General features: G+C 43.9%; 2 protein-coding genes across 4 annotated transcripts in view; one reads left to right on the top strand and one right to left on the bottom strand.

Moving 5' to 3' along the window:
* The window catches only part of myo1e (myosin IE), a 106,953-nt gene extending 105,947 nt beyond the window's left edge, over positions 1–1,006 (top strand). For both annotated transcript variants that reach the window (XM_033050259.1, XM_033050258.1), the window contains one exon: positions 252–1,006. In XM_033050259.1, coding sequence (XP_032906150.1) covers positions 252–328 — 77 coding nt within the window. In that variant the 3' untranslated portion in view covers positions 329–1,006. The remainder of the gene's footprint in view (positions 1–251) is intronic.
* Positions 1,007–2,499: 1,493 nt separating this feature from the next.
* On the bottom strand, positions 2,500–11,592 carry ccnb2 (cyclin B2). 2 transcript variants are annotated; one of them, XM_033050260.1, is made up of 9 exons: positions 11,284–11,592; positions 8,681–8,791; positions 8,438–8,587; positions 8,180–8,350; positions 6,064–6,222; positions 4,068–4,304; positions 3,764–3,907; positions 3,017–3,127; positions 2,500–2,940 (listed from the first exon to the last, which is right to left on the bottom strand). In XM_033050260.1, the coding sequence occupies exons 1-9, from the start codon at positions 11,305–11,307 to the stop codon at positions 2,839–2,841; spliced, it is 1,209 nt and encodes a 402-aa protein (XP_032906151.1). In that variant the 5' UTR covers positions 11,308–11,592; the 3' UTR covers positions 2,500–2,838. The 2 variants fall into 2 exon arrangements, with proteins under 2 accessions (XP_032906151.1, XP_032906152.1); XM_033050261.1 differs by having other exon boundaries at positions 3,764–3,904.
* Positions 11,593–17,753: the final 6,161 nt, after the last annotated feature.

The raw sequence follows: 17,753 nt of genomic DNA, 5'->3' as shown, positions 1-17,753 counted from the left end.
TGGTCAGTGCGGACTCGGTGGATTGAAGGGCCTGTTTCCACGCTGTGTCTCAAAACTAAACAAAACACTGGGCATCAGGTGAATCGCCACCCGAGCTCTGGAGAAATGAAAAGCTGTAAATGCTGACCTCATGCCACTTTCATGGCAGACCTGTTTTCATTGATTGTATCAATTTAAGGTACAGTCTACACATGAATGATGTTATCAACACTGTCCTGGTGGTATATCTCAATGCTCTCTTTTCATCATAGATCCTTCAGGCTGGTGGATCGGTCGACTAAGAGGGAAACAAGGACTGTTCCCCAACAACTACGTTGCCAAGATATAAAAGCAGTTATTAGAATATACAGATAAAGAAAATGGAAGTATAGCACAGACACCAACCGTACAGTGTGACATTGAAACACTGTATATGTTTGTAAATGTATGCATCAGAGCTGTAGTCCTGATCTACTCTTGTGATAAAACTGAAGGAGCTGTAATTTATTGTATTTATACATTTCCCAATACTGGATGTAGTTTAGAAGAATGTTGCAGTTAAGTTGGACCATAAAATAACTACATAGGGGGTTCTTATTTTTGCTTTATCCTTTATCAATTAAAGCTTTACTTTTTTATAATTTTAGTGATCTGCTATTTCTTCAGGAACATTAGTGATTAAATATAAAAACTTCCCACTAGAAGTACATTCTAAGTTGGGAAAAACACTGAACTTTGCTGCTGACTCATGTATGAAGAATGTTTGCTGCACTTAACACCCAGAGGAATGGAGTGTTCTCTCGAAAATAATTTAAAATTATTAAAAACAAACTTTCTACCAGGGTCCACACCAGTACTGCAGACTGTATTTTGACCAGACTGCTTAGTACAAAAAAAGAAACAATTGCAATGTAGTGCCTTATTGCATAAATGTGGCTGGTCCATGTTAAATGCTGTATTTGAACTGAAGTTACAGAAATGTTTTGCTTTCCCCTTTTACCGTATTAAAAAAAACTGGATTCTGAAACTCGTCTGTGCCTATCAATGTACTCCTAGTTTTCCTGTTAGACCTAAGCAACATTGACAAAGCAAAAGGCAACACAGTTGAATCTTAAATTGTGAACACATACTTAAAATATAAAATTCCCACATTGACAAACAATTCAATATAACCAAAACAAATTTTGATCTGAGATTTGACCAACGCTAATTAGAAACCAAGTTGCCTATTTAGCTTGGATAGTGACTGGCTCAGTGGAAATATCGAAAGGATGATACTCACTGTTATTAAAATGCTGTGTGTTTAAGACTTTTGCAATGTCAATCTATTTTCACTGTTTAACACATGTCCTATTTAATACAGTACAGGTTATGGAGATAGTTCTGGGGTTATTGGTATATAGGGTCTTTCTCCAAAAGCAACATTAATGACAAAGTTAATGGCTACATTTATTTTGTCTATATACTGCCAGTTTCAATTAATACCTTGCTCACAAGCTCATTAAGGAGTTAATATCTGGTCTCCTTCAGGCTGCGCATAAAGCTTCACATTAAACAGTGTTGATTTTACTTTGAATATCTCAAAATTCAGGAAGGAGGATAAATCTTGACAAGGCCATCTCAGCCACTAATGAAACAGGTGCAGTTTAAGTTTGTTGCTATTACATCCCACCCTCAATTATACTTTCCACATTTAAGGGACTTGCAGTTTTATTTCATAAATAAACTTAATTGCATCTATGCTGTGAACACTTTATTGTGCTAACTGGCACAAGAGTTAATCTGGGTTGAATTTACATCAAGGATGATGGTAACCAAATCATTTACTTGACAAATGCTACAGTGTAGCTCTGGTGCTCAGATTCAACATCTAGCAACACCACAGGATTGAAGTTGAAGCAACCACAAGGAGCCTCACACCCAAAAAACAAACACGATCAACTAATATTTTGCCTCGGGCTGCTGCTCAGTCACTATCCAATCCATGCACTAGGCCAAAATACTTTGGTTCTACAGGAATGAGTTAGTAAAATACAAACAGTCAAAATTTGCAGTTTTCAGTAAAACTGGATTAAAATCTGGAATCTGCTATTAATGGACCCAAATGTTTGATTGCACTAGTTTCCCTGACATACCCAATCTGAACACTTTATGTTATTTAGCAGTCTTAGCTAATTAGGAATCATCTATTTGGCTCAGTTTGTTAAACCAGACAGCCTAGAGTCAATGGTAGATGTGCAAGGCAAATTCTGCATCTGAACATTAAGGTTTGATAACTGCATTGGCATGATGCCAGTTCCTCCTTCCCAACAGGATGCACTGGGCAGCAGAAGTGGCCAATGTGCCCCTTCTACACTAATTGAACCACAAAGCCCACATCTTAAAAATTAGTAGCCATTCGCAACATCTAACCCCACAGTAAAATTTGGGTTTACAGGAAATGATTGCATTAAATAGACATCCTATAGACAAGGTGAACACCAGGTGCTTCAACTATGGAATGTTTAAACAGTCACCCCACAGTCTTAAAAAAGTTTTTAATTTTGAAATTAGCATTATAAAGGCATAACTTTAAAATGTACATACACATTTAGAGCATTAGGCTAGTTACATTACCGATCTCAGCTGCTCACAACTGGTGGGATGATAATAATGCTGACCACTCTCCAAATAGAGAAACTGTTGCAGGAGCCAGAGTTAGGACAAGAAATCCTAATGGAGTGACTAAAAACTGATGGCACAGTTCAATAGGATTGAAATTAGGGCATGCACCACAGTTCAATGTCTGAGCAGTGCAATTAGCAGCAGTCTGTTAAAATCTCCAAAAAAGTGCAAAAATGTTCATTATTTTCGAGATGGTTACAATTCAGAAGCGGCCAGTTCTTTGACAATTGGTGACTTAAGTTGAGGGATAGTGCTTATTTTCAGCAGTTTAGCGGTTGCATATTTGTTCTTTATGGCCTGGAAAATAGAGAAACAAAGATTAAACCAGTGAAGTAGTTAAAAGTTACAAAATCTCAATTGGGTTTACACTTACAACATGCTTTGTGAGGCCATCATTTACTTTCACCACATTCTGGGCCATGCGCTTCATAGTTGACTGCAAGGATTCCTCAGTGTAGCCAGTATAGTACTGCTGATCTGCGGTCTAAAAATAAAGTTCATGGTTTTGTAATTTAGACATTCAGCTTAGCCTTTGTAGCAGTATTGGCAAATTAGAGACAATTAGTGGAAAATCTCTAAATTGTAGCTCAAATCAAACCATGGCCAAATAAAGAGCTAGGTCATCTGATGACATTCTCACTCAAGATGTCACTAACAGAGACATCAGTCCACCTTACTACACTATTGGGGGGGGGGGGTTTCGACGAATGCAATCAACCCGGCATGCATAATCAAATAAGATCAAATAGAACAAGTTGTCCTACAACTTTAGGCTGTGCACGCCATACGCAAGAAGAAGAAGAAGATTACACTATGGGATCTAAAGCAAGCTACTGCTTGGGTACAACAAGCACCAGTGATACCAACAACTCACATGCACCTTGCATCCTGAATGGAAAACCAATTGGTTAGATCCAACTCATGTTGAGAATCTGCAGGGAAGTGGCAAGAGGGCATCTGAAGCAACTATGGAAACCAGACAAAAAACTTGGAAAGACTTGAAGGAACTGAACCTTACTCTTTCCACCAGAGGCCTCCTTGGAATTGTTATATATTCAAATGCAAACCATGGGCAGTAATTGCAAACCATGAGAAAGATATCAAAGTCGAGCAAACTTACCCACTTGCTTTGATCGAGGACTTTGAGAGCGAGACAAAGTGCAGCGGCTGCTATTTCAGATGGGTAGATGTGCACCATGCTGTAGTTTATAACAGTCAGCTCCATCAGATACTTGGCAAGAGTGTGCTGTTCAGCATCTACCTGCTTGTTAAAATAGAAGGCTCAAAACAAAAGCAGTAACCACTGACCCAACTGCTCAGAAACCAAATCACAAACTACAGTTGGCAACCGTGTCAGCTCCAACTTCTGAAATCTTAGTAGCGAGGCGTTTGCAGCCATTACAGAGGCCAAACGTTGTACTTACATTACCAGCCTTTGAAGCACGCCTCAGGAAGTGCAGAGGAAGTGGACGACCCAAATTAAAGTCAAGCTCTTTGAGAATGAGGATTTCCATTTGTATGATTTGTTCCTTGGTGTATGCATTGTCTGTGATGTAAACAAAGTCTCCAATTGCAGGTGGAAACGTCTCTTCATACTTGGACGCTATCAGCATGGCAGTCACAGAAACTAATTGGAGCTTCTTCCGAGAAACAGGCTGGCTCTAAAAAGATGCATTTCCAAATATTACATAACAGAAGCAAATAAGGTCATTAGATTATATAACTATATACAGAGGCACAATGTTTAACAGGTCTGAAGAAGGGTCCCAACCCAAAACATCACCCATTCCTTCTCTCCAGAGATGCTGCAGTATTGTGTCTACCTTCCATTTAAACCAGCATCTGCAGTTCTTTCCTACACAGGTTTGTTTTAATGTTCATTTTGGGTCACGTGTATGGACATCTGGAGCCCAGAATAGTGACAATACCCAACTTCCCCAGCCATTGTCCCAGGAGGTGCAGTACCACAACTCAAAAACCCAAGAAGTAAACATGGCTGTCCTTTGAACGCCCATAAAGTCTACTCCACCGTTCAATCATGGCTGATCTATCTCTCCCTCCTAACCCCATTCTCCAGCCTTATCCCCATAACCCCTGTACTAATCAAAATGATCTGCTTGGCGAGCTGCTCTGTGATCCAGAGAGAGCTGGCCAGCTGGATAGAGAATTGGCCTCATGGGAGGGTGATGGTGGAAGGTTGTTTTTCAGACTGGCAGCCTGTAACTAGTGGTGTATTTCAAGGCGGCTTACATTAATGATTTGGATGAGAATGGGGGTGGTATTGTAGATAGTAAAGATGGTTACCCAAACCGGATCTTGATCAACAGGGCAATGAATGGTTAATGCAGATAAGTGTGAGACAATGACAGGGCACTGGAAAGTGTTGGAGAGCAGATGGATCTAGGAGTGCAGGTACATAGTTCCCTGAAAATTATGTCAAAGATAGATAAGGTGGTCAATGGTTTTTGGTACATTGGAGTATCTTCGATCCAGAGATGCTGCCTGTCCCACAATTTGTGTCTTATCTATTGACTAGAGAAGTTGGGATGTTATGTTACAGTTGTAACAGAATTAGTTAAGCCACACTTAGAGTATTGCATTCAGTTTAGATCTTCCTGCTATAGGAAAGATATTGTTAAGCTGGAAAGAGCGCATAGGAGACTTACAAGGATGTTGCCAGGACTGTCACCCAAGTCATAGGGGGAGGTTGAGCAGGCTAAGACTTTATTTCTTGGATCACAGGAGGCCATGGGGTGATCTTGGAGATGGATAAAATCACGAGGGGAATAAATAGGGTGAACGCAGTCTTTTACCCAGAGTTGGGGAATCAAAAGCCAGGGGACAAGTTTACAGCGAGGGTAAAATGTAATAGGTACCTAAATACTAACCCACCCCTCCTCCCCACAGCTGGGTGGGTGTATAGAACAAGCTGGCATGGAGTAATTGAGGCAAGTTACAGAATAACATTTAAGACATCTGGACAGGTGCATAGATAGGAAATATTTAAAAGGATATGGGCCAAACACAGGCAGGTGGGACAAGCTTAGGTGGGCCATCTTAGTTGGCATGGGCAAGTTGGGCTAAAGGGCCTGTTTTGGTGTTGTACGACTCCAACTCTAATGGCAAATCTAGCCTGCCAAATGCATATGCAACCTCCAAAGGATCAAGGTATACTGTATAAAAGTTGAACAGCTATCCAATTAATTTCTTAGAGGAACCTCATATACAAAGTAATGGACCACCTCCACTGCCTAGATGTCCAGCAATAATTCTCAAAGTCCGGACACATGTTTTATTGTGGAACACAAAACATCATTTGGGAAACAAATCCATCCCACCCCATGAAATCCAGAACATGTACAGACACACATTAGACTGCACATTTCAAAGGCATTCTATCCCCCATAATGAGATATTTACTTGTAGAAAGCGATCCATTATAGCCACGGTCATGTAGAGTGTTTCTTGGAGCAGGTGAAACCTTGAATGAACCTGAACAAGCCAGTCAACTAGGATTGCACGCATCCGTTCATTTATTTCTTGGCCCTCAAGGTAATGAGGTCTGATTGTTTGCTGCCTCTGCCATGGGGTAAAATGACAAGCATTATACAAAACAGTGTTGGTGCTGAAATAAAGAGAAATAAATCAGTAAGTGTTCAAGGCATGAGCAGATGTTGTAAGCCTTAATGGGATAAGGAAAAAGCTACGGGAAAGATTAAAGTTCACCTAATGTTGACGTGAACCAAACACTGGTTCAGATGCAGGCCATTTGACGTTAGGATATTATGCAAACGACTAAAATTGGTTTTCAAATTAATAGCCCTGTATCAAGAACAAATGTCATGTAATGGCTCATGCCCATAGTAAACACTTTGCAAGTGTCCACCACTTCCTTGATACTGGATTGGAGAGGAATCAACGTTAGAGATCCTTCAGATTAAGGCACCACCACTGCTGGACAAGAGGACAACTTAAAACCAACAACATTGGGATGTGGAGTCGTGTACGCAAAGGGTGGTTTGAAAGACTTAGTGTCCCAATGCACTTGCTACCTTGCTTTTGTGGAAAGGAGGCTCTGTTATACCTCTCGTCGTACCTCTGTGCAATGATAATAAAATATGTTATTATTATTATCTCATCATCAGTAATAAACTGCAGGGTTATGGCGATTGAACCAACTGCCTCATCCTCAATTGTGTCAGTTGTTATTAGAACAGAACAGCATAACAATATTTGTGCCAAGACCTCTTATCTGCCTGCAGTCGATCTATCCATTCCGTGCATATCTATATGCCTATCCAAAAGTCTTTTAAGTGCCACCATCTTATCCGTTTCAACTATCACCTCTGACAGCACATTTCAGGAACTCATTACCCACAAAATACTTGCTCCTCACCCTAAATATTCACCCTCTAGAATGTGATTTTTCAATACTGGGAAAGCAGTTCTTTCATAATTTTATACACTTCTTGGGTCTTCCCACACCTCTCGCATTGCAGAAAAAACAATCCAAGTATGTCCAAACCTCTCCCTGGAGCTAACGCCCCCTATAATCCAGGCAGCGCTCTAGTAAACCACATCTGCACCCTTTCCAAAGCCTTGATAGCTTTCCTGCAATGGAGCAACCAGAACTGCATGCAATACTCCAAATGCAACCTAAGCAAAGTAGTAAAACGCTGAATCTTGACTTCCTGACTCGTATTCAATGCCCAACCTATGAATGCAAGAATACCATATGTTCTTTACTACTATCACGGAGTTATGGACTTGGACCCAAGATCCTTCTGTTCAATGCCATGAAGGATCATGTCATTAATTGTACATTTTGCCCTTACATTTGACTTCCCAAAGTGCAACACCACATACCAGCTCAGATTAAACTCAATTTATCATTTCTCCACCCATTTCTATAGCCCAAACTGTATAGTTTGACAGCCTTCCTCACAGTCCATGACCCCAGTAATCTTGGTGTCATCTGCAAACATACTAACTAGTCTGTTCACATGTACATTGTATAAACCACAAACAGATCCCTGCAGAACTCCATTGGTCACTGACATTAGCCTGAATATCACCCTTCCACCACAACCCTCTGGCATTGGCCAATTCCCCAGTGAAGATCTCAGGCAAGCGAGATGAACAATTGAAGTGACAATTGTTGCAAACCACCACTGAGGAAGAAAGTTCTTTATTCCTGTCATGTTAAACTGCCCATCTTACTCAGACTATGTGCCAAGCAGATATTTAACCCTTGCCGCTGGTTGTAAGAACATTTGTGTGGCTGTAAGGAAATAGACCGCTGGTCAGTCTGAAGAAGGGTCTCGACCCCAAACATCACAGATTCCTTCTCTCCAGAGATGCTCCAGAGTTACTCCAGCATTTTGTGTCCATTGCTGGTTGTAAGATGCCAAACTGGCCAACCTTTCCCAGGTGCACCCAACGTGGCTCAAGACCTTCTGCACTCAGCCAAGTCCAGGTCACAACTTCATTAACCAAATTCAGGAGTAACAATTTAGTGACATCGGCATCTACTCACCTCAAGTTGGCACAGGTATTTGTAGATGTCCTTTATATAGTGACTGCACAGTTGAGGATTACTGTGATCTTTAGCATCAATGTCTTCCACCTTTAACAAGGTTCCAGAAAAAGCTTGGCATAAGTCTTCCTCTTTCATCGACACATCCATGGGTGTTGGAGACAGAGGGACCTTTGAAAAGAGACGATTAGAAAGTGGAAGGGGGAAAAAAACAAAACTTACAGTACACTTCAGGAGCAAACAGCAAGTTTCACATACCTTTTCAATGGGCTCTTGGATTGCATGGGGCTTTGCTTCAACAACTGCTGGTTGCTTCTTTAGAACAGTGGGTTTCAAAGCATTTTTCTGCACAACTTTGCCTTTTGGTTTAGTCGCTACTGGTTTGGACAGTTTCACATTGTTAGTTTTCTGCAGAAAGTAAAAAAGGCAAAGTTAACAGCTGGATAACTCGCTGCTGTTGCCACATAAAAGTGAAGGACACAAAGCTCAAGGGCATTCTACCTGCTCAGCTGCCCGAGTCACAGCACGATTGGCCAGGTCACCCAAAGCAGGCCGTGGGGCGACTCCAGTGACCTTGGATACTGGCGCCACGTTCTCCAAGTTGCGAAGAGCCTAACAACAGAAGATGTAGAGTGTTATAGAGACAATTTCTCACCAGCCTTCCAAAACCCAGATCAATGGTGTGTATTAATCAAGTCAAAACTGCAGGATGTTAGCGAGGCTTTACTTGTTGTATAGTGCATTGTGTTTGGTTTTGGTCACCCAGCCACAGGAACGAGGCCATTAAGCTGCAAAAGTGCTGAGAAACCCTGATGCTGCCAGGACTTGAGGGCCTGAGCTATAGGAATAGGTTGGACAGGCTAGGACTATTCCTTGAAGCACAGGGAACAGAGAGGATACCTTGTAAAATCATGAGGGAAATAGACAGGGTAAATGCACAGTTATTTTCCCCTCCAGGGGCGAGGAATCGAGAACTAGAGGCTTAGATTTATGGTGAGGGGAAGATTTGATAAGAACTCAAGGGAACTCACACCTCCCCCACTCAGAGACTTTGCTATATGGAACAAGTGTCAGAGGTAGTGGTTGAGGCAGACAATAATAAATAAAGCATTAAGGCTTGAGGGGCAAAAACAGGCAAATGGGGCTAGCCTTGATGGGGCATCTTGGATGAGTTGAGGCAAGGATCTCTTTGAAATTCTGCCCCAAACATAATTAGAAACATTATCCAGGCTAGAACCACTGGAAATAGACCTCAGACCATCAATTTGTAGCTGAACAATCAAATAACCTGCAGTTGGAAACCTGGAGAGAAGATGGAAATTAGAGACACGGGCAATTGGAAGAAAGTTGAACGAAAAGTTTCCTGCAGACATTCAAGAGCGGAGAAAAAAGGCAGATTGCTGTTCTGTAGACCTCCATGATAGGTTGAGAAGCGATTGAGGTTTAAGTGGTTATGCCAACAAGATTGACACCAGGGGGAAAGAGACTACAGATGCTGGAATCTTGAGTGAAAAATAATGTGCTGGAGAAACTCGATTTGCCAGGCAGCATCTGTGGAGTGAAATGGACAGGTGTTTTGGGTCAGGCCCCTTCATGCTAGTGGAGCAGGGGGTACAAAGTCAGTAGAAAGTAGCGAGAGGAAGGGGTGGAGTCAAGAGTGAAGATAGTAAACAAGGCTAGAGATGACAAAACAGTTCAAATGGTGGAATCTGATAAAGAGTGTAACATGGAACAGATGGCGGGTATTAAGGAATAGGGGAAGAGAGGCCCAGAGCAGGAAGCGCGTGGGTGATGGGCACATCTAAGAGGTGGAGGGGAAATGAACCTGGTGACAGGTGCAGGGGGACTGGAAAGAAAACCATGTGTGAGAAGCAAGCTAGGCAGATGAGGAGGAGTGGGTAGGTGGAGTTTTACCCAAAATTGTAGGCAGCAATGGTCACGCCATTGGGTTCTAGGCTACTCCAGATGAGGCCAAGTACAAATGGGTCATTATGGGAAACAGGGAACTCCAACTGACCCTGGCACACATTTCACTTGCCATCTTCATTACTATATTTGACCATTTGGATCCCCTGTCTTCTCTACTTCCCAACCCTGGTTCAAACTCCTTTTTCTCCACCACCCAATTCCTCATTTAGAGAAAGGTTGCCCCAAAACGTCACCTGCTCCTTTCCTCCAGACATGCTGTCTGACCCAGAGTTACTCCAGCATTTTGTGTCTATCTTTGGTGTAAGCCAACATCTGCAGATTCTTCCACCACTTTGTCTTCTCTTCACTTATCCTTGCCCCACCCCTTCCCTCGCTTTCTTCAAGCTATCTGGCCTATTCTATAATTCTCGATTCTTTTCCAACACCAGAATCGCTTTAGTACGCTAAAGATGTAGAATTACACGTTAAGACACAGGTTTTTTAAAGTTTTGTACGAAAAATCAATCGAAATTTAAAGCAGCAACACTAGCCACGAAACAGGAAGCCGGGCAGCATGTGGACTGCGAATCAAATAGTCCATTTGATGCAACATTCTTTAAAACGAGAGATGTTATTCAAACAAAATATTGCACGTTTTTCGTGAAGCATTGTAAAACTGACACCAAATTCAAAGAAGCTTTGCGATGAATAAGACGGCATGGTCACTGAATTAATCCAATATCAGATCACATTATTTAAAAGTGAATCAGAGAATATCGCCATTTTGTAGAGGCAGGAAGGGTTTGAGATGAGGAGGTCGGGAGATGAAGGCACGGGTCCCCGTGGCTGGAACAACTAAACCGGTTGTGTTGGAGAACAGGAGGGGGGCGATTGTCCGCGGGGTGACCGGGCAACTTGAACTATTATTTCCCTTTGCAAGCGGGTTACTTACTGTCCATATGGCCGCGGTGGGGGGTGGAGGGGGTGGAGGGGAGAGCGGGCAATGCCACACAGCAAGAGGCAGAGCCCACACTTAACCAGAGGTAGCCGGACACAAAATAGTGACCAGGGGGGGTACATGGAGTCAATGGAAGGGGGGGGGTAGGTATTGTGTCTATCTTCAGTGTAAACCCGCATCTGCAGTCCCTTCCTACACATTTTGTCTTCTCCTCAACTATCACACATAAGACACTTACCGCAGCCCGGCGGGTGAAAGCCATGGTGGGGGATGAGGCTCTGGAGGGGGATGAGGCTGGGGGGGGGGGGGATACAAGGCGGCAGCGGAACGGTGCTCGGTCTCCGGCTTCGGCTCAGCTGGTGGGGCAGCGCTGCCTCGCCTCTCCTCTCCCCTCCCTGGCTGGAGCAGCGGACACAACAAGCGGCGGGGTCCAGGGGAGGGTGTTCGATGCCAGGCAGTGGGTCCGCCGCTGTCTGTCTGTCTGTCTGGCGCTCCCTCACTTGGCCCGGGCGCTCCCTCACTCCGCTCCTTTCCCCGCGAATCTTTCAAATATCATTTCTCTGCTCCTCATTGGCCCGAACTTGAAAGGATGCGCTCGCCCCATTGGCTGTGGCCGGGATCTGGAATGCGTTGCCTGGGCGACAGTCCGGACCTTTAATAAGAATCTCCATAAATGTAGCAAGATGCGGAAAACCCGCGGGAGAATCCTTCTGACACCCCCCTCCCTTCTGAACCCCCCTCTCCCTTCTGAACCCCCCTCTCCCTTCTGAACCCCCCCCCCCTCCCTCCCTTCTGAACCCCCCTCTCCCTTCTGAACCCCCCCTCCCTCCCTTCTGAACCCCCCCTCTCCCTTCTGAACCCCCCTCTCCCTTCTGAACCCCCCTCTCCCTTCTGAACCCCCCCTCTCCCTTCTGAACCCCCCCTCTCCCTTCTGAACCCCCCTCTCCCTTCTGACACCCCCTCTCCCTTCTGAACCCCCCCTCTCCCTTCTGAACCCCCCCTCTCCCTTCTGAACCCCCCCCTCTCCCTTCTGAACCCCCCCCTCTCCCTTCTGAACCCCCCTCTCCCTTCTGAACCCCCCCCCCTCCCTTCTTAACCCCCCCCCCCCTCTCCCTTCTGAACCCCCCTCTCCCTTCTGAAACCCCCCCTGAACCCCCCCCCCTCCCTTCTGAACCCCCCTCTCCCTTCTGAAACCCCCCCCCTGAGCCCCCCCCCCTCCCTTCTGAACCTCCCTCCCTTCTGAATTTGTAGTCGGCAACTTGGATGTGTTGTGCATACATACTAACGTGCTGTAACAGTTAGTGCCCCTTAAAACTGTCTAGCGGGCACTTAGTATGCACAACATCCGTCCCACTCCCAACCTCAATACATGTTGAGCTACCCCAGCATTTTTGTGCATGTCGTTGGTTTAGTTTGGTTTATTGTCACGTTCACCGAGACACAGTGAAAGGTTTTTGAAGGAACTGCAGATGGTGGTTTACACTGAAGATTAACTCCAGCATTTTGTGGCTCTCCTCAGTGAAAAGATTTTGCTATGTGCTAACCGGTCACCGGCAAGACAATACAAGATTACAATCCAACCAATTACAGTGTACAGATACATGATAAATGGATTAACGTAAATAACGTTTAGTGCAAGATAAAGCCAGTAAAGTCCGATCAGGGGTAGCCCAAGGGGTCCCCAATGAGGTAGATAGTAGTTTGGGACTGCCCTCTAGTTGTTGGTACGGTAGTTCAGTTACCTGCCAACAATTAGGAAGAAACTGTCCCTGAATCTGGAGGTGTGTGTTTTCACACTTCTGTACCTTTAGCCCGATGAGAGAGGGGAGATGAGGGAGCGGCCAAGGTGCAACTCGTCCTTGATTATGGCTGCTGACCTTGCAGAGGCAGTGAGCTGTAAATGGAGTCAATGGAAGGGAGCTTGGTTTGTGTAATGGTCTGGGCTACGTTCACAAGTGAGTCTAGGACCAGAAGATGCAGCCTCGGAATAAAAGGACGTACCTTCAGAAAGGAGATGAGGAGGAATTTCTTCAGCCAGAGGGTGGTGAATCAATGGAATTCATTGCCACAGACAGTTGTGGAGGCCAGGTCAACGGATATTTTTAAGGCAGAGATTGACAGATTCAAAGGCCACAATAAGGTAGGTTGAGAGTTCAGGACTACACCCTAAGTTTATAAGAGGACCATTAAGAAGTCTGATTACAGCAGAGAAGAAACAGTTACATCTGCCCAACGGGAGAGGAGAGAAGAGGGAATGACTGGGGTGAAATGTTCCTTGATTATTTTGGCTGATTTCCTGAGGCCGAGTGAAGTGCAGATGGAGTCGATGGTGCGGGGGGTGGGGTGGGGTGGGGTGGGGGGCTGGGCCTGGTCTGTGTGGTGAACTGGGCTACATCCTCAACTCTATGAAATTTCTTGCGGTCATGGGCAAGGTCGTTGCCAAGCCAAGCTGTGGTGCATCCTGATAGGATGCTCTCTAAGGTGCATCTGTGGAAGTTGGTAAAAGTATTTGGGGACATGTCTAACTTCCTTCGTCTGCTGAGGAAGTAGAGACATTGATGTGTTTTTTTGGACGTAGTTTTAATGGAGTTGGTCCAGTAGGTGATAGTTATGTCTTCGAAGTTAAAGCTCTTGACTACTTCCTCCTCAGCACCACTGATGCACACACATCACTTCATTTCCTGAAGTCAATAACTAGATCCTTCAAACTGCTGACATTGGAGGAGAGGTTGTGGTCTTGTAATCATATTACTAAGCTGTCTATCTCCTCAAAGTGAGTTTGTTTGGAGATCAGTTTCAAGCTGCAGATTGTTCACCTCATTACTTCCTTTCTGGATACTAAATAACAATTTACCAACTGGTGGGTGGGGCAAAGCCAGAATAGAGTGTGAAAATGAACCTGAAAGAATCAAACTAGCAGGCCGCTCCAACCTTCGAACACCCACTTACATGAATCCGATTTTATTCACCCTACATTCCCATCAACACTCCCCAGATAGACACAATAGGAGCAGTGTATAGCAGCCAATTCACCTAACAGCGTACACTTCTTTGCAATGTGGGAGGACACCCACTCGGCTACTGAATGTGTAAACTATAGATGGCACCAGAGGTCAGGCTTGAACCTGGACTGCTGGAGGTCTATAAACTGCTTAACTCTTCTGTATTAATGTATAATGCGGATAAATGTGAGGTTATCCACTTTGGTGGCAAAAACAGGAAAGTAGACTATTACCTGAATGGTGACCGATAAGGAAAAGTGGAGATGCAACGAGACCTGGGTGTCATGGTACACCAGCCATTGAAAGTAAGCATGCAGATGCAGCAGGCAGTGAAGAAAGCGAATGGTATGTTAGCATTCATAGCAAAAGGATTTGAGTATAGGAACAGGGAGGTTCTACTGCAGTAGTACATGGTATTGGTGAGACCACACCTGGAGTATTGCGTGCATTTTTGGTCTCCTAATCTGAGGAAGGACATTCTTGCCATAGAGGGAGTACAGAGAAGGTTCACCAGACTGATTCCTGGGATGTCAGGACTTTCATATGAAGAAAGACTGGATAGACTCGGCTTGTACTCGCTAGAATTTAGAATATTGAGTGGGGATCTTATAGAAACTTACAAAATTCTTAAGGGGTTGGACAGGCTAGATGCAGGAAGATTGTTCCCGATGTTGGTGAAGTCCAGAACAAGGGGTCACAGTTTAAGGATAAAGGGGAAATCTTTTAGGACTGAGATGAGAAAAACATTTTTTACACAGAGAGTGGTGAATCTCTGGAATTCTCTGCCACAGAATGTAGTTGAGGCCAGTTCATTGTCTATATTTAAGAGGGAGTTCGACGTGGCCCTTGTGGCTAAAGGGATCAGGGGGTATGGAGAGAAAGCAAGTACAGGATACTGAGTTGGATGATCAGCCATGATCATATTGAATGGCGGCGCAGGCTCGAAGGGCCGAATGGCCTACTCCTGCACCTATTTTCTATGATAGTGTTTGCAAACAAAGCACCCTTGCTTGGTCGCCTGGTGTGATATCCCTTCCCTCGTTTGAGGGGTGGCTCCACTGGACTCTGCCCCTCAATTGTCCCACAGCAGGAGGATCCTAGACTGTGGTCATCCAGAACTTATGGCTGGCAACAAGCCCTCCCGCTCTACCACCGACCTGAAATGAAGATAATAGACAATAGATAATAGGTGCAGGAGTAGGCCATTCTGCCCTTCGAGCCAGCACTGCTATTCACTGTGATCATGGCTGATCATTCACAAAAAGTACCTCGTTCCTGCCTTCTCCCCATATCCCTTGACTCCGCCTTCTTTAGGAGCTCTATCAAACTCTCTCTTGAAAGCATCCATAGAATTGGCCTCCACTGCCTTCTGAGGCAGAGAATTCCACAGATTCACAACTCACTGGATAAGTGCCGTCCAGATGCTAAATGATAAGCCCGTGATTGATTGTATCATGTAATGATGACACCTGGCCAAGGAAAGGTGTTTGGGGATGGAGGTGGTGCAGGGTATAACAAGCCTAACTCACTGAAGAGTGCGTAAAAGCACTGGCATCCAACTGGAGCCACTTGCAAGTCAGCAGTCAGACCTGCCAAAAACTGACAAGTTCTCTATGACCCAGACATTTAAACTTATTAAAGTCAATGAGATGAACAAAAGACTTGACATATTTAAAACAATGTAACTTAACTTATTAGTGAGAAACCTTTGTCCCTCACAGTGCTGTTCATGGCTCAGGTCTAACCAGCCTCAGTTTCAACAGGCATTTGCCCTGGAGTTTGCTTTGTGCTGCTAACCAGCTGGTTTCAGCCCTTAGATAGACACAAAAGCTGGTGGAACTCAGGGGGTCAGACAGGATCTCTGGAGAAAAGGAATAAGTGATATTACGGGTCAAGAGACCCTTCTTCATTGCTGGTTCAAGCACAATCTGCTGTCTTGCAATGGTCATGAAAAAAAGTTCCTAATGTCTAATGTTTGCTTAGAATAGGCATAAATAAATATGTTATTCATTTTATTCCCTTTATCATGTATTTTGTGAATGGCTCAATTGCAATCATGCGTTGTCTTTCCGCTGACTGGTTAGCACACAACAAAAGCTTTTAACTGTACCTTGGTACACGTGACAATAAACAAAACTATTTGTTCTTGATCCAGTGAATAGAAACTACATTTACATAGTACCTTTGATATCATCACAGAATTTCAAAGTTCTTGCAGTGGTTTATTGTATCACTTTTTAGTACATATTGAAGTTGTTTTTCATGACAATACAATGTAATTCCCAAGACATGCAGGTTTGTAGGTTAATTGGCTTCTGTAAATTGCCGCTAATGTGTAGGATGCAAAAGTAGGATAACATAGAACTAGTGTACGGGTGATTGATCTTCAGTGTGACTCGGTGGGCCGAAGGACCTGTTTCCACATGTTATCTCTAAACTAAATGTGGCATTCATTGATGTCCTGTGGAATACTATTAATTGGCAATGTGAAGGCATTTTTCATTGCACGCTAATGTCCTTCACATTAGTATCTTAGAGACAGAAATTTGGCGTCCCATCTGTGAACACCATGTTCCAAGAAATGGAAGTGAGATGAATGCCGGATGATGTTTAAATACTATTGGCTAAGGGATGGAGGTTGGCAAGGATACCTCAAAAACCCATCTGCTTTTCTTACTTACTGTCCAAATATATAATGATTTTGCACAGCTTTTATTCAAATCTCCTCTCAATCTTGTTGTCAACGAGGAAACAACCGCAGCTCCTCCAATCCATCCCTCTGGCTAAAATACCCCACTCTTAGAAATATCCTATTAAATATATTTTGCACTCCCTTAAATCTTAAATTTCCCTTCAATCTAAAAAAATGGCTGCCACATTCCAACTGGGATCAGCGGTGTTTTATAAAGTTTCAACTTTTGCTTTTGCATTTCATGTCTTTGTTGCAAAACCTAAGATGTAACAAAGAACAGTACAGCACAGGAACAGGCTTTTCAGCCAACAATATCTGTGCCGAACATGATGGCAAATTCAACTCATCCCTTCTGTCCGGACATGCTCCATATTCCTCTATTTCTTACATATTCATGGATCTATCCTAAAGCTTCTTAAGCAGCAATATCTGCTTCTACCCCCACCACCCTGGTAGCATGTTCCAGACACCTGCCATCCACTGCAATAAAAAAAACTTGCCTCTCTACATCTTTAAAAAAAATCCTCCATCTGACCCATCATATCTATATATTACTAAAAGTCTGATCTTGACCACTTCCTGTTGTTCTGTATATTGATTTTAGAAAAAATGCTGCCACTTACGGCTGTGATTTTTTGGCCATCTTACTCAGTCCCTCTCCGCTGCGCAGGACAAGAGGATTTTTCCTATTGATGAAAAATAAAAGAGTTATTAGTGTTTAAAAAATGTTGAGATTCTCTCTCCTGAAGGCCATGCCCCTTCCGGACGGACTATAAAACCCGGAAGTGTTGAGTGCCTCAGTTAGTCTCTGCAAGATGGAGGAGCAAGAGGGTCACGTCTCTCAGTCTGAGCTGTAAATAACATTGAACACGTGTCTACTAAACTGTGACACCTCACACGCTCTCCGTCGTCTCCAGGAATTCCGTTCTCTAGGCCCCCATCTCATCTTCACCATGGACGTCCAGTCACTCTACACCTCCATTCCCCACCAGGCGGGTCTCAAAGCCCTCCGTT

The sequence above is a fragment of the Amblyraja radiata genome, chromosome 34 (genome assembly GCF_010909765.2).
Source record: "Amblyraja radiata isolate CabotCenter1 chromosome 34, sAmbRad1.1.pri, whole genome shotgun sequence".
Taxonomy (NCBI): domain Eukaryota; kingdom Metazoa; phylum Chordata; class Chondrichthyes; order Rajiformes; family Rajidae; genus Amblyraja; species Amblyraja radiata.
The sequence above is the reverse complement of the archived record's forward strand: the minus strand, read 5'-3'. Positions and strand labels throughout refer to the sequence as shown.

Bases quoted from the DNA above. Each gene is read 5' to 3' on its own strand.
- ccnb2 (XM_033050260.1), bottom strand. From the start codon at position 11,307: ATGGCTTTCACCCGCCGGGCTGCG. The intron at 8,588-8,680 runs GTAGAATGCCCT...TACTTTCTGCAG, and splicing joins TGACTCGGGCAGCTGAGCAG to AAAACTAACAATGTGAAACT. The intron at 6,223-8,179 runs GTGAGTAGATGC...ACCCCATGGCAG, and splicing joins AATACCTGTGCCAACTTGAG to AGGCAGCAAACAATCAGACC.